At 35.4% G+C, this 15,767-nt stretch overlaps 1 protein-coding gene across 1 annotated transcript; it reads right to left on the minus strand.

Moving 5' to 3' along the window:
- Positions 1–1,880: 1,880 nt before the first annotated feature.
- LOC133200975 (uncharacterized) lies at positions 1,881–7,517 on the minus strand. Its single transcript, XM_061336785.1, has 4 exons — positions 6,871–7,517; positions 5,223–5,390; positions 3,430–3,573; positions 1,881–2,678 (listed from the first exon to the last, which is right to left on the minus strand). The coding sequence occupies exons 1-4, from the start codon at positions 7,496–7,498 to the stop codon at positions 2,098–2,100; spliced, it is 1,521 nt and encodes a 506-aa protein (XP_061192769.1). The 5' UTR covers positions 7,499–7,517; the 3' UTR covers positions 1,881–2,097.
- Positions 7,518–15,767: the final 8,250 nt, after the last annotated feature.

Here is a 15,767-nt window from a genome sequence, read left to right on the forward strand (position 1 = left end):
AGGGTTTAAGGGCTTAAATGTCTTTACTGTTTACTGCATCCCCAGATCTGAATACGATAGACAGATTACAATTGTATAAATCAGATGTAATATTATTTCAAAACAAAAATACCAAGTTTTCAATGTATATTTAATGAACATTATCTATTTGATCAACAGAATGAGAGTCAATAATTATGATGAATTGTCTTAAAAACGACACTATTAAGTTTAATTACAGGGAGCTTCAGGACTTGTGCAACAGCTGGATATTATAATGAATGGACCGCGGTATTAAGCATCATTTAAAATTCTTTGCTGTCGCTAAAACTAGTTTGTACGAAATATTCTTTATTGCCCAAATGAACACTTGCAAGATATACTGAGGAATATAATCTGATTGTTAATGTAGATTTGTATAAACGGTTTGTCCTTGAACTTCAGATTCAGAAAAAAATGAAAATAAATGATATTCAAAGTTTTATCATTCCATACTTGTAAAGGTAGTGATGTGATAGCGATCACAGAATTATACCTTTAAGGTAGTCTGGTCCTCAGCTTCTGAAAATCATCAGTTAAGAAATTGAAAATGCTCACAAAAATATCTCTGAATTTAAAGTAATGTATATTTATATGTTTACCCATGGTATTACTTTTATAATCGAGAATATTTTTAGATAAAAAAAATCTATAGGTATGCAGGCATTCGGAGGAAATTAGATTTTTCATACTTGTATGGTATTTAATTCTTTTAACTTCAATTGTTATATAATATACAGTGTAAAAGTTTGTGCTTTCATTGCAAGTCACATAGATCATTTTATTTTCTTATCACAAATACTCATAAGCATTGGTATCTAAAGCTAGATTGAAGGACATTCGATTTATCTAAAAATGTATTTATTTTTATATTTTGATGGTGTACAAATGTCAACTTTTTACAAGACCGATTCTAAGATTTCAAAGAACCTTGAATCATATTGAGATGCGTGAATTTAAAATTGTTGCACAAAAAAAAACAATTTTAAGCTTCATTTTAAGACTGATAATTTTAAGAGTTGTCGTTCCTGGTTGGAGCGGATATCCTGAGTGTCAGGAACCAATAAAAATCAATTTAACTAACTTAATTTGTAATTATCAATATCATTGATATTTTTAGTACCAATTATATATACACTTACGGATAGGGGCCCGGGTTTGACAATTTAAACAAGCTGTAACTGATGTTCGAAGATTTTGGCGACAGCGTTTATACGTACGTGAAAAAAATTTATGAGAATATTACGGAATTCATTTACTCATTTGATAGGAATATATTCTATTTCTTTCCGAGTCGATTTATATGTTCCGGTATGCTAACACGACAATTTTTTTCTAGTTTCACACCCTGTATGATTCCGTATTAGGTCCTTAACTGACTGGGTAACGAATTCATCCCGCTGAAGACATTTTCAAATATTTCAAAAAAAAAATCTATAAGCATATTATCAAAATATCGTTAAAACTGGGACCAGACTGCCTAAAAAATATAATTCTGTGATCGATATCACATCATTGATAAGACAACCATTAATTTTTTTAGTTGGAAAAGCAGAAATCTAGAAGCGACATGGCATTTTTAACGATAAAGTGACTAAGTGACAAAGCCGAGGTAATATGAATAAATTCATTCCACATGCCTTCAAATCAGGGAATATAGGAAATTCGTATGTAAGTTCCTTAAATAATGAAAGGTATATGATAAATACTTTCAAAAGTCAAATATATGTTGCTTAACGATAAGTCTTGTATAATTCTTCAGAGCAGAAGTAATAGTAGTTAACACGTAACCAACACTATTTGGATATCAATTCAACATTTTTATACTACTTCTGATGATAATTTATCAAATTTGCCTCTAGTAGTTACGTGCAAATGATATAAAGCCTTTTCATGATAGTATTCTAAATAATTCGTATGTCATATCTAGAGGAAGGGAGCTTACTTGTATTATTTCATTAAATTAGAAATAATCTCAGTTATTCCCGCTGCGTATATCATCAGTGAATTAATTCTTTTAAATGAAAATAACCAATATTTAACGCCATGGATACAATATTGTACAATTACTCAACACTGTCATAGCTTTTCCCCCATATACTGAATATTTTGATCTTTACTCGAGTTAGTCACTGTGTTTGATTTTGATCTTTCAATGTTATTTACGTATGCTATGTTATTATAAATGAAGGAGTCGTTGATGACCTCAATATTCACACCACTGATGTCAGAAATGACATCTTTTGATGGACTATTTATCACTTTGTCAGTTGAGGACAGACTAGTTGGTTCACTGTCTACTGGACTCGGGGGTTCTATAGAGCTGACCCCGGTACTGACAGAACCCGAGCTTGTTTGCATCCTCCTCTTTGGAAGAGAGAACTGCAGAGTTTTCCAGAAGTGCTTTTCTTTCTTCTCCGTCTCTGGCCACTTGATGTAGGTTATAGAAGACAAGATTTGCTTCAGAGTCTCATCAATATCCTCGACATCAGAAATGTCCTCGAATATCACGGGAATGATTCTGTGCTTCTTCTTCAGCATCTCCTGCAGAGCCACCTGGTACTCATAGCGCGTCCACTCACTGTTTAGAAAACGTGGAGATAAAACCAAAATGGTCCGTCTGCTGTTGTTGATTGCTTCAATTATGTTTTCAAATATTGCTGAAAAATAAATGATTTTATTTTATTTTTCTTTTCAAATCAAACATGTATCTAAGGCATCTGCATATCTATTTAGAGGTGGCTTGCCTGTCCTTATGATTCTACTTGGGGGTTAACGTACCCGACCCTATGTAACTATTGGGGGACTTATGTAATACCTGGGTGGATGACTTACCCGCCCTATATCTGTCCACTTGGGGAGAGGGTATGACTTACCCGCCCCTATATCTGTCTACTTGGTGAGAGGGTATGACTTACCCGCCCCTATATCTGTCCACTTGGGGAGAGGGTATGACTTACCCGCCCTTATATATATCTACTGAGGGTTGACATACCTTGCGCTATGTATCTACTGGAGTTCGACTTATCCTCCCCTCTGTATCTACTGGGGGGGGGGGGGGGGATACCCTCATGTATCTATTTGGGAATGGGGAACTTACCCGCCCTCATGTTTCTACTTTGGATGAATTAACCGTCGTTATATCCCTACTAGGCAGCACTTTACCGCCCATATGTAGCTACTAGGGTGGGAACCTACCTGCTCCTATGTATCAACTTGGGGAAACTTATCATCCCTATCTATCTACTTGGGGGGGGGGGGGGGCTTACTCCCACCAATCTATATACTGGGGTGACTTACCTCCTGCCCATTTACTGAGAGGGTAAATTTTTCTACTGGAAAGAACTTATCCATCAGTACGAATCAATGGGGACTGTATCTACCGGGGGGGGGGGGGGGGGGGGGACTTACCCGCCCCTATGACAAAATCCCTGTAGTGGAGACAAAGACGGAATCCTAGCTGATCCTCCAGAACTGGTTGTAGTTTGTTCAACACAAAGTCTTCATCTGGACCAGCAGATTTGTAGGAGACAAAAGCATCCCAGACCTTATCATCTACAATATAACATTTATATTTTACATATACATCAATACATATAAAGATCAGTCTACATATAGAGAGAAGTCATGAGCATTTTTACCGGATATCAAGATTTTCAAAAGGAATAACAGATTACTGTAATTCTTTTATTCCTTGTATTTTAACAACGAATTTCAAAGATATTTTATGCCATTAGAGAAAACGGTATCTTGCGATTATACGTAAATGTAATTACACTGGCCTGTATTTATGGAGGGTACTCGATCGTGTTCAAAAATTTAGACGTGTAAATTCACAATTTGTTACATTGAAAATTGTATATCTGTATTTCTATACAGTTGTAAATTTTGATCTTAATCTCTTTTCTTGAACACTGTGTTGTGTAATTCTTGACCTTTCCCTTTTATACTTCACTATCGTATCTAAAATTTTGAACTATAATTTTTTGGTATGTTATTGTAAAAAATAAAATATTAATCAATTTATATGTGATAAATTCTTGCTCATGAGTTTTTATTTTAAACATTTGTACCATATAAATGACATCTGACCAAAGAAAAAATGTCTACAAGTTGGTGACCCATCATAACATAAATATTAGAAATATGAAGTTTGAAGCAAATTAGCTAGAAATAGACAACGAATTTTTTCATTAAGGCTGTTTAATGTACTAATAGTCTTATAACGGATAAAAGTGATTATATAATATAATACTATCATAAATATGTATATATATATTACAATGTCATCTGTGACTTACTGCTTACTCACTTACTTACATTACGTACTTAGAGGGAGGCGAACATAATTTCAGTATATTGACTTATTAATGAAACTGATTTTTTTTTCTTTTGCGTCCCACACAAACACAACAAAGGAATTCATATTTGTATAGAATTATAAAAATATACCAGGAAGCATATTGATATTTGGTTGTATTTGTAAAACACTGTTACATTGTTCTCATTTCTTTGGTTTTATTTGCTATAATTTCATGTATACCTGCCATTTTTAACCTATCAATCTGCCGGAGGAATAACTATTATACAGGAGCAAAAGCTTTTTAGATGAATCTCCGATAATTAACACGTACATTTAATTACATAGTGGACAACTGGAAAATAAATGTCAAATAATTTGTAACCAGGGATAGCTGAATCATCCTCGTTGAACAATTTAAGTGTATATTTTCCAATTTTATCTTGATTTCATTTTAACTGGATTGACATCTCTAGCATGAACAAATAATGGATGACGCACTTCGATGGGTATGCTCCATTGGCCATGTATACACACTGGTTATTATTATACAGTAAATGAAAGGTGGTTCAATTATTTCAATGCACTGTGGTTTTATTTCATTTTAATTAATACTATTATGTTCTGTTACTATGACACTGAATATTTAGCCTATTATATATATATATATATATATATATATATATATATATATATATATATATATATATATATATATATATATATATATATATATATATATATATATATATATATAAAACTTTACACAGTCTATGCAGTAAATCAACCCTTGCCACGGACAATTAAAGGTAGTAAAAAGTGAACTTAGATTCATGTATTTGAATTATTTAGAAATTACATAGTTCATTCGACTGTGAACAAGTAGGAATGTTTTGAGACTTACCGTTGTCTTCGTAAGGCTGGAAGAAGTAGGCGATTTTCATGACCACAAGAACTCTCTTCTTCCAAAGACAATACGGGACTACCACCAGCAATAACACAAAGATGAGGAAAACAACAATACAACCGCCGACAAGCCACCATATCCAGTCCGGATCCGAAGTTTGTAAGTCTAAAAAAAACCGAAAAGATAAAAACAAACAAACAAACAAAAACACAGATGTGAAATAGCAAAAAAATGCTTGTGAATTTTATCAAATGAAATATATGGAGATAACGAACAGTATTCAAGCTTAAAAGTCCATCAATCAATACAAAATAGGAGCAGAGCAAACACGGACCTCCAAACATCAGAGGTGGGATCAGGTGCCATGGAGGAGTGAGCATCCCCTGCCGACCGATCACACCCGCCGTGTGCTCCTTGTCATGATTAGGAAATAACGGAAAATCCGTCGACAATTCAGTGTGTAAATAATGGCCCAACAATTAGTGTGAAAAACGTCAGTCAGCATTTGACTCAATGATAAATTGTATTTGCTGACAAGGTCATTGCATCGACCATAGAACTAACGAAATGATGACTTTAAACGAGACAGCTGATATCCTTGTTTCATCAACTTATTTGTCAATAATTTACCTCGTTTTAGAAATTGTACATACGTAGAGCATGCTCTTGCGTATCGAATCAACTGAGAGATATATACCCCGTATGCAGGTGATGAAGGTATATTGCTGCACAAGTAAGGGAAGTTGACGATTGAAAAGTTAAAGTCATCACGTTTACCATAAAGCTTGGTTGTTAGATTACAATTAACGTCTTTTTCAAGTAAAATATCCAAGCATGAAACAGATGTGTCAGACTCTGTGGTATCTTTTATCTCAAGTTCACAAGGATATATCGTATCGACATAAGAATGGAAATAGCCATTGTTAATTGACAATACGTCATCGATATATCTAAATGTCGAGTTGAAGGAATATGATAAATTTAGCAATATTGTAGCATGGACAATTTAAAGTTCGTCCTCTATTTCTTCCCTCCTGTAAAATTTTGCTTGAAAGCTTACTATTTTCAGAAAGAAATCTAATTAATATATTTATGATTAAAATACACACAATTTCCTCATACCTTACAGACAAAATTTGACAAAAAATTGTCTTTTCAATTTGAGAATTTTATAAAGGAATATTAGACAATTATTTCAGTAAGAGATATTTCTCTTATCCAATGGTCAATGAACCTTCATTAAAAAATTTGTTAAAAAATGAAAAACAAATTAAAGACAACTAAACGGTGTTACATGCCGTTCCGTAATAGGCCTCTTGTTTTAAATTAATTTTATCTTAAAAAAATCTTTCTTGATATATACTTCAAAGAAATTTGACTTTATTTATGCTTCTCTCAGACAATAAATCAGTTTTATTTCCATGAAAAGCGGATTGGGGCAACCAATTTGACTTTTGACACATTGGATAAAATTCAGAAAATTATGATGACCTGAATTTTATAAAACTCAAGACCACTTACAGAACTCTTTTACCTTCAAAGCTTACAAATTTGTATTCTTGAAGTTGTCTGAAATTGTTATTCAAAGAAACATGACAAACATATGATAAGACACAATCCATATTGTGCATTTTACTTGTATTACCTTTGCTTGGCCTAAGTTCAGAACATTTCTCCCCCATATATTGAGGATCACAATTACAGAACGCTTTCTTTTCACTAATGCTATACTGACAGAATCCATGGGCACAGTCTAAACAACACTGAAACTCACACTTTGTCCCGGTAGCCCCGGGGTCACAAACGCACTTAGCCGTGAGCATTTGTGTACCCCCGATATACTCATAACTCTTATTGCAGAGCCCATAGACACACTCAAAACTGAGGCACGTTCGGTCTGTCTTTGTTCGGTTTACATAATCCACGGAACAAACGTCACGTGAAACATTGGTATCCACTGTAGCTGATGTTACCACAGAAATTGTCGTAGTTGTCATGGTAACACAGGACCAGCTATTATTACTATCTTTTGACTGGGCGCAGGTTTGGTTTTTCAGACACGAAGCACATTCATTGGTGGATCCGTTATTGTAAGTTTGGCATCTTTTTCCCGCGTAACCAGGGTTACATTTACAATCAGCGACGCAGTCTTCCCCCAAGGAACAGGTTCCCCCATTCTCACAAAACTCGCCAAAGTTACATGGATTGATAAAACAACAGTAATTGACACCTACAGTGATATAAAGCACAACCAGACTGTTTGACACCATCATGGCCACTGGTCAGACTTCCTTATTCCGAAAATAATAGTACAAGTAAATATTATTTCATCGCATTTGTGTTCTGCTTTGATTGTTGAATACAGAGTGCAAGGATAGACTCGGTACAGACATGTAATATCTTAATTTACCTTTTCGGCTGGGTGGATATCGTGTAAATATATCGGGATTTTATTGAAAATTGTCATGCTTCACTAGACGGGAGAGATTCAGAGTGACGGGTTATATCGGGTTTCTTTTGTGATGTCATGGGAAAAACTAGGTGGGGGAGTGTATTCATCTTATCGTACCTGATCTAAAAGTTACTAAACGCTTTGTAAAGATATGTGTATTCAATCTAAGCAAATACCAATTGCTCGTTGTGTGTCTAGAACTTTTTAAAACAATTTTAATGTGATTTGAAAGGAAACTTTCAAAAGAAGGAAAATAGTATGGCTTATTTGTACTTTAAATCTACAATGAAATTGTTTTTAGCTGAAAATTTTATTGACACCTATGCTTTTAAGAAATCATTGATTATTGATTTTTGATAAAAAAAAAAAAAAAAACTTTTAAAGGTTTATTGAATTTCTTTTTCTATTGTCCTTTCCTATTTCCTGTTATATGTTTGTTTATCAACTTTTTTTTTTTTACATCAGATTGTGGTTTAAATCATTGGAATATATATATATATATATATATATATATATATATATATATATATATATATATATATATATATATATATATATATATATATATATATATATATATAAAGCACTAAAAACCAACAACACTGTATATCCTAAGTGTCGGATCTACTAAGTAGATACAAGGTCACGGATGGAAATTTATACAAAGCACTAAAAATGACCAACGACACGAACAATAATAATTGTCAAATTTTCGGGACAACCTGTCCCTTCCTCAGGACAAAGAAAAAAGTTAAGAAGTCATAAAAACAAAGGAAATAGAGAAGCAAAAACAACTAGCACTACTACTAAACTACCAAACACTAAATATTTACAAGGTTACATGTTTAATTTGGAGTTTATAAACAGTTGTGAACAAAGAAATCCGGAGCGCTATGAATTGCGTCCGGTCTATCGGGTGTACTCGGTGAAGTGTGATTTACATAATTGAACGAATTAATTATCGCTAATTAATTACGGCCAACAGTAAATCGTACATTGTCTTATTCTCTCAAAATAGCGTAACTCTACATGATAAAAAGAAATTAAAGAAAGATAATATGGAAGGACAATTTTGAAATATGAATTAGGATATATTAATTTGGAAATCGGAAAAAAAGAAATAAACAAAAATGTGAGCTGTAAATATTTGGGTAGGTTGTTCCAGGATTATTAATACGAATTAACGGTAAAGTTTACGCTATATAGAGAGAATGAACTTGTTTGTTACAATTCGGGATTGGGTCTAGTTCACGTTCATCCTGGTGAAGTCATTAAGTTTGTTAATACCATTAGGGCGGAATGACTTCAGCCTGTGCATCCAGAACTTTTCCTTGCCTTTTCTCTGCGCGTCTGTCCATCTTGGATTATGGTCAATAACCACTACTGTCATGTCCTCCCATTTGTGACCTTCAAGGTTGAAATGTTCCCCAACGGGTTCATTGAGTTTTTTGGTCCTAATGGTAGAACGGTGATTATTGACTCTCCTGCGGAGATCTCCTGTTTCACCAACATACTGTTTGGAGCAAACTTTGCAGCTGATGAGATAAATGCAGTTGTCTGTTTGACAGGACAAATTCCCTAGTATTTTGTAGCTGCGGCCTGTAACGGGGCTGTTAAAACTGTCTGTGTCAGAGCTGTACTTACAGAGAAGACATCTTCTGTCAGAGCAAGTTTTAAAGCCCCCGTTAGGTAATGGATTGTCCAATCTGGTTCTTACTACCATGTCCTTCAGGTTCCTCGGGCGCCTGTATGCAGCCAATGGGGGCTCCTTAAAGACCTCTGCCATTCGTTTATTTGAGTGGAGAATTGGCAGATTCTTTTGAAGGATACCGCTGAGGTTCTTAAGGACGGGATGGTATGTAGTAACCAGAGGGACCCTGCCGCTATTGTCTTTTTCCTTGTAGCGTAATAGGTTTTGCCTGTCATTTCCCGCCATCTCATCAATAGCAGTTTGTACGGTGCGGGCATTGTAGCCTCTCTTGCATAAGTGGGACTTAAGGAGACCGCTTTGTTCTTGATATAAGGCAGGGGATGAACAGATGCGCCGAATTCTGGTGGCTAGACCCTTAGGCACACCCTTAAATGTGTGCGGGGGATGACAGCTAGTTGGCATAAGATACAGATGGGAATCTGTGGGTTTCGTGTGGAGACTGAACTCGATTTCACCATCAGTCAGGGTAGATGTAGTATCTAGGAATATGTTTTTCGAATTAGATACGTCTACTGTAAATTTGATAGACTGATGAAAGGTGTTGGCGAACGAAATGAATGCCTCGAGGCTCTCGCGACATTCCACCCACTTCATCTCTATATCGTCAATGAAACGCAACCAGCTAAGGGGCCTAAATGGTGCTTGAAGTAGCAAGTTGCGTTCCAGTCTGCCCATGAAAATATTGGCATTGTACACCAATATTCCGTACGATGAGGGTATCGAAGCCTGTAGAGAAGTCTGGGATAGTAGATCCATACAAATTCCTTCTACCGGGTCCCTTGCCAAGCTCCTTGAACATGTTCTCAAGTATAACAACTTCATGTTTAATGGAGAACATTACCTGCAGGTTAATGGCACTGCTATGGGTACGAAAATGGCACCATCTTATGCCAATATTTTCATGGGCAGACTGGAACGCAACTTGCTACTTCAAGCACCATTTAGGCCCCTTAGCTGGTTGCGTTTCATTGACGATATAGAGATGAAGTGGGTGGAATGTCGCGAGAGCCTCGAGGCATTCATTTCGTTCGCCAACACCTTTCATCAGTCTATCAAATTTACAGTAGACGTATCTAATTCGAAAAACATATTCCTAGATACTACATCTACCCTGACTGATGGTGAAATCGAGTTCAGTCTCCACACGAAACCCACAGATTCCCATCTGTATCTTATGCCAACTAGCTGTCATCCCCCGCACACATTTCAGGGTGTGCCTAAGGGTCTAGCCACCAGAATTCGGCGCATCTGTTCATCCCCTGCCTTATATCAAGAACAAAGCGGTCTCCTTAAGTCCCACTTATGCAAGAGAGGCTACAATGCCCGCACCGTACAAACTGCTATTGATGAGATGGCGGGATATGACAGGCAAAACCTATTACGCTACAAGGAAAAAGACAATAGCGGCAGGGTCCCTCTGGTTACTACATACCATCCCGTCCTTAAGAACCTCAGCGGTATCCTTCAAAAGAATCTGCCAATTCTCCACTCAAATAAACGAATGGCAGAGGTCTTTAAGGAGCCCCCATTGGCTGCATACAGGCGCCCGAGGAACCTGAAGGACATGGTAGTAAGAACCAGATTGGACAATCCATTACCTAACGGGGGCTTTAAAACTTGCTCTGACAGAAGATGTCTTCTCTGTAAGTACAGCTCTGACACAGACAGTTTTAACAGCCCCGTTACAGGCCGCAGCTACAAAATACTAGGGAATTTGTCCTGTCAAACAGACGACTGCATTTATCTCATCAGCTGCAAAGTTTGCTCCAAACAGTATGTTGGTGAAACAGGAGATCTCCGCAGGAGAGTCAATAATCACCGTTCTACCATTAGGACCAAAAAACTCAATGAACCCGTTGGGGAACATTTCAACCTTGAAGGTCACAAATGGGAGGACATGACAGTAGTGGTTATTGACCATAATCCAAGATGGACAGACGCGCAGAGAAAAGGCAAGGAAAAGTTCTGGATGCACAGGCTGAAGTCATTCCGCCCTAATGGTATTAACAAACTTAATGACTTCACCAGGATGAACGTGAACTAGACCCAATCCCGAATTGTAACAAACAAGTTCATTCTCTCTATATAGCGTAAACTTTACCGTTAATTCGTATTAATAATCCTGGAACAACCTACCCAAATATTTACAGCTCACATTTTTGTTTATTTCTTTTTTTCCGATTTCCAAATTAATATATCCTAATTCATATTTCAAAATTGTCCTTCCATATTATCTTTCTTTAATTTCTTTTTATCATGTAGAGTTACGCTATTTTGAGAGAATAAGACAATGTACGATTTACTGTTGGCCGTAATTAATTAGCGATAATTAATTCGTTCAATTATGTAAATCACACTTCACCGAGTACACCCGATAGACCGGACGCAATTCATAGCGCTCCGGATTTCTTTGTTCACAACTGTTTATAAACTCCAAATTAAACATGTAACCTTGTAAATATTTAGTGTTTGGTAGTTTAGTAGTAGTGCTAGTTGTTTTTGCTTCTCTATTTCCTTTGTTTTTATGACTTCTTAACTTTTTTCTTTGTCCTGAGGAAGGGACAGGTTGTCCCGAAAATTTGACAATTATTATTGTTCGTGTCGTTGGTCATTTTTAGTGCTTTGTATATATATATATATATATATATATATATATATATATATATATATATATATATATATATATATATATATATATATATATATATATATATATATATATATATATATATATATAATCAATTTTATCAATATAATATATCAATTTTATCTGGCTGTATATTTTTAATTTTTTTTCCTTCCATATTCTTTTCATGTTTTGAGCTTTTATTCCTTTTTTATTGGCCGTCTATAGCTGACTGACATCTGACCTCCGGCATCAGTATTCTCTTGTTTAAATAATCCTTTTCAGTTCCCCTTTCAACACAATTTTTTGGTCTCCAGAACTGGCTCTTGGTTGAAATGTCTCTTTAGCGTACCTTGAGTTGTAAAGTCATCCCTTTCTCCCTGGTCCTAAATATCGGGAATACTGCTGTATCCGTCACCTACATTTCAACGTTTGCCAGTATCCATATTTGTTATTTATTATACAATTCCTCATCTTCCACTTCATAAACAGGCCTGTAGCCTGGTTTAATCTCGTTTATCACATCTTTTCCCCCCAATCCGCAAGCATTCTTCTTACATTACATTAAGAACTGCTTCTTGAATTGTCCAGGGTCTGGCCCTTTTTACTGCAAGTTGAAATTCCTCAGATTGTCCACACTATTGTCAATCAGAAATCAAGCATCTTTTTAATATCAACCTCAGAGTACTTGAGTGTAGAATCAGAATGTTTTTTAACGAAATAATTGTATGATGTGTATGATGTCAAAAAGCCGGGATTTTTATTCAAGGTGGGGAATAATTGTATAAAGTGTTGTAAAGTCGTACGTTTTGATGTTATTGATTTTGGTAAAATTTTGTGATTTCAAATTTTATCGATATAAATTTTTCACTCATATAGAGAGACGTCACCATATACCGGTAAAGGGCTTCAGACCTTTACTCGGCACTCAGGGCCATTAGACAGTGAGGGATCTTTATCGTGCCAACGCCTGCCGTGACACAGGGCTTCGGTTTTTAAGGTTTTATCCGAAAGACCTCCAACTTTCATCTAAAAGTGCCGAGCGCTTGGCGAAGGAACAGTCGCTTCCTATTTTTTACCGACAGGTCAGTTGGTTGATTAAACGTCGTCGATATATCTTAATGTGAATTGAAGGCCAAAGCAAGAGAGAGATTTCTTCTTTTCATGAGAAGTTTTTTTTAATAAATCCTGCTTTATATGCATACAAAACAGGTCTACTAATAACGGGGCACAGTTACCACTCACGAGAGTTCCAACAGATTGTGGAAGACCTGGTCTCCGAAAAACATGTAGATATTGTCATCGTTTTGATATCAGCCTCGTAGTACTTGTTTGTAGAATCAGAATGTTTTACAAAATATGTTTGTAGATGACCAATGATAAGGCATGCAAATTAACGAGTTAATTAACGAGATTTTTTAATTGAAGAACCAGTTGTTAATGATGTTAAAAAGGCTTAAATTTATCCTGAGGAATGGTTGTATAAAGTGTTGAAAAATTGTACGTTTTGATGCTTTTGATTTTTAGTAAAATTTTGTGATTTCAAATTTTCTAAATTTGGAGTTTTTAAGTATCCACATTCATTGTTAAGTAACTAAGAATAAAAAACAAAGTATTATCTTTTTTATTTAACAAATAGTGACATATTTTAAACACTTTTTTTTCATTTCTTAATATGATAGAAATATACACATGTATGTGGAGATAAGATCTGTGTAAAAGTTTCGTAATCAGATATAATGTAAAGAAAAGCATTTACATTATGGCCCTCATAAAACTTAACTTTGACTGTTGTTGTGCATTGGTTTGTGCTAATGTTATTTTATTTTATTTTATTTTTTATTTATTTTTTTTTATTTTTTTTTTTTTTATTTTTTTTTTTTTGGTCTTATTTTGTGATTTTATTGCTGTTGTTGACTGTAACTATTGTTTGTGTTATTACAGATACCTTTTAATAATATGTGAAAAGAAATAATGTTACTAACAAATTTTAATTTGTACGATTGCCTCTTACCAACAATGGTGTAAGTTATCTGCCCCTGGATATAACTTTTTACGATGTATGTACGTGCACATTTTCATGTTTTAAATTTGTATTTCAGTTTTGGGAAATCCTCAAACATTTTCATTAAACAGGCCAACGAAAGGTTAGCAGCAACTAGGAGCCAGATTTCTATACAATTACTTGAAAATTTTCCCTAAATATTTAGAATTTAGTGATGTTTAATGATATGTTCTTTTGTTTAAACAAGTTTCAAGGGGTAGTCCTTCCTATTGGAATAATTTCCCTTTCAATCTTTAAAAATGTCTTTAAATAATATGCTTAATACAAACCAACCCATTTAATATTTAGTGTTGACATTAAGATAGCTTTTCTTTTAATAGGAAATGATTCTTGTCTATTTCATAGTACTGTTGCATGCAAAAGGTATTAGTACACAATCTGAATAATTTTTCTTATTTTGTTTATTTTGTTTTTAATGATAAAAATGTGTATGATATGTGAATAATACTTTAATATTGTTTATAATAATTCAAACTTAAATAAGTTGTTTTTTATGTTAGTTGATGCACTTTGATTTGAGTGGCTATAGAAATTGAGCTAAACTTTAGTTTTATTGTATGATAAAGAGTTACAAACTTTGTGTTATAATTATTTATTTTTATTGGCTTGTACTAGAGACTAATGTTTTGTGCCAATCAAGTCACCTTCTATGAGAAGGGGAAATATAACGAACAGTGATCAAACAAATAAATTCTTTAAGCAATACATATTAAGAACAGATCAGATCAAAGTCTCCTGAAAACCTAAGAGGTGGGATCAGATGCCTAGCAGAAGTAGGATTCCCCTGTTGATCATCGCACCCGTCCTGATCTCTCTGTAATGATCAGGTAAATGAGTACCCGTCCTGATCTCTCTGTAATGATCAGGTAAATGAGTACCCGTCCTGATCTCTTTGTAATGATCAGGTAAATGAGCACCCGTCCTGATCTCTCTGTAATGATCAGGTAAATGAGTACCCGTCCTGATCTCTCTGTAATGATCAGGTAAATGAGCACCCGTCCTGAGCTCTCTGTAATGACCAGGTAAATGAGAACCCGTCCTGAGCTCTCTGTAATGACCAGGTAAATGTGCATCCGTCCTGAGCTCTCTGTAATGATCAGGTAAATGAGTACCCGTCCTGATCTCTCTGTAATGATCAGGTAAATGAGCACCCGTCCTGAGCTCTCTGTAATGACCAGGTGAATGAGGACCCGTCCTGAGCTCTCTGTAATGACCAGGTAAATGAGGACCCGTCCTGAGCTCTCTGTAATGATCAGGTAAATGAGTACCCGTCCTGATCTCTCTGTAATGATCAGGTAAATGAGGACCCGTCCTGATCTCTCTGTAATAATCAGGTAAATGAGGACCCGTCCTGATCTCTCTGTTATGATCAGGTAAATGAGGACCCGTCCTGATCTCTCTGTAATGATCAGGTAAATGAGCACCCGTCCTGAGCTCTCTGTAATGACCAGGTAAATGAGAACCCGTCCTGAGCTCTCTGTAATGACCAGGTAAATGAGGACCCGTCCTGAGCTCTGTAATGATCAGGTAAATGAGCACCCGTCCTGAGCTCTCTGTAATGACCAGGTAAATGAGTACCCGTTCTGATCTCTCTGTAATTGCCAGGTAAATGAGCACCCGTCCTGAGCTCTCTGTAATGATCAGGTAAATGAGTACCCGTCCTGATCTCTGTGTAATGATCAGGTAAA

Source organism: Saccostrea echinata, unplaced genomic scaffold (genome assembly GCF_033153115.1).
Source record: "Saccostrea echinata isolate AGI-Se365-2 ecotype Australia unplaced genomic scaffold, CSIRO_AGI_Sech_v1 ptg000041l, whole genome shotgun sequence".
Taxonomy (NCBI): Eukaryota; Metazoa; Mollusca; class Bivalvia; order Ostreida; family Ostreidae; genus Saccostrea; species Saccostrea echinata.

Coding starts and splice junctions, on each gene's coding strand:
- LOC133200975 (XM_061336785.1), bottom strand. CDS start 7,498: ATGATGGTGTCAAACAGTCTGGTTGTGCTTTATATCACTGTAGGTGTC. Junction 5,391..6,870: donor TGAACTTAGGCCAAGCAAAG/GTAATACAAGTA, acceptor GGTTTTTTTTAG/ACTTACAAACTTCGGATCCG. Junction 2,679..3,429: donor GGATTTTGTCATAGGGGCGG/GTAAGTCCCCCC, acceptor TTTATTTTTCAG/CAATATTTGAAAACATAATT.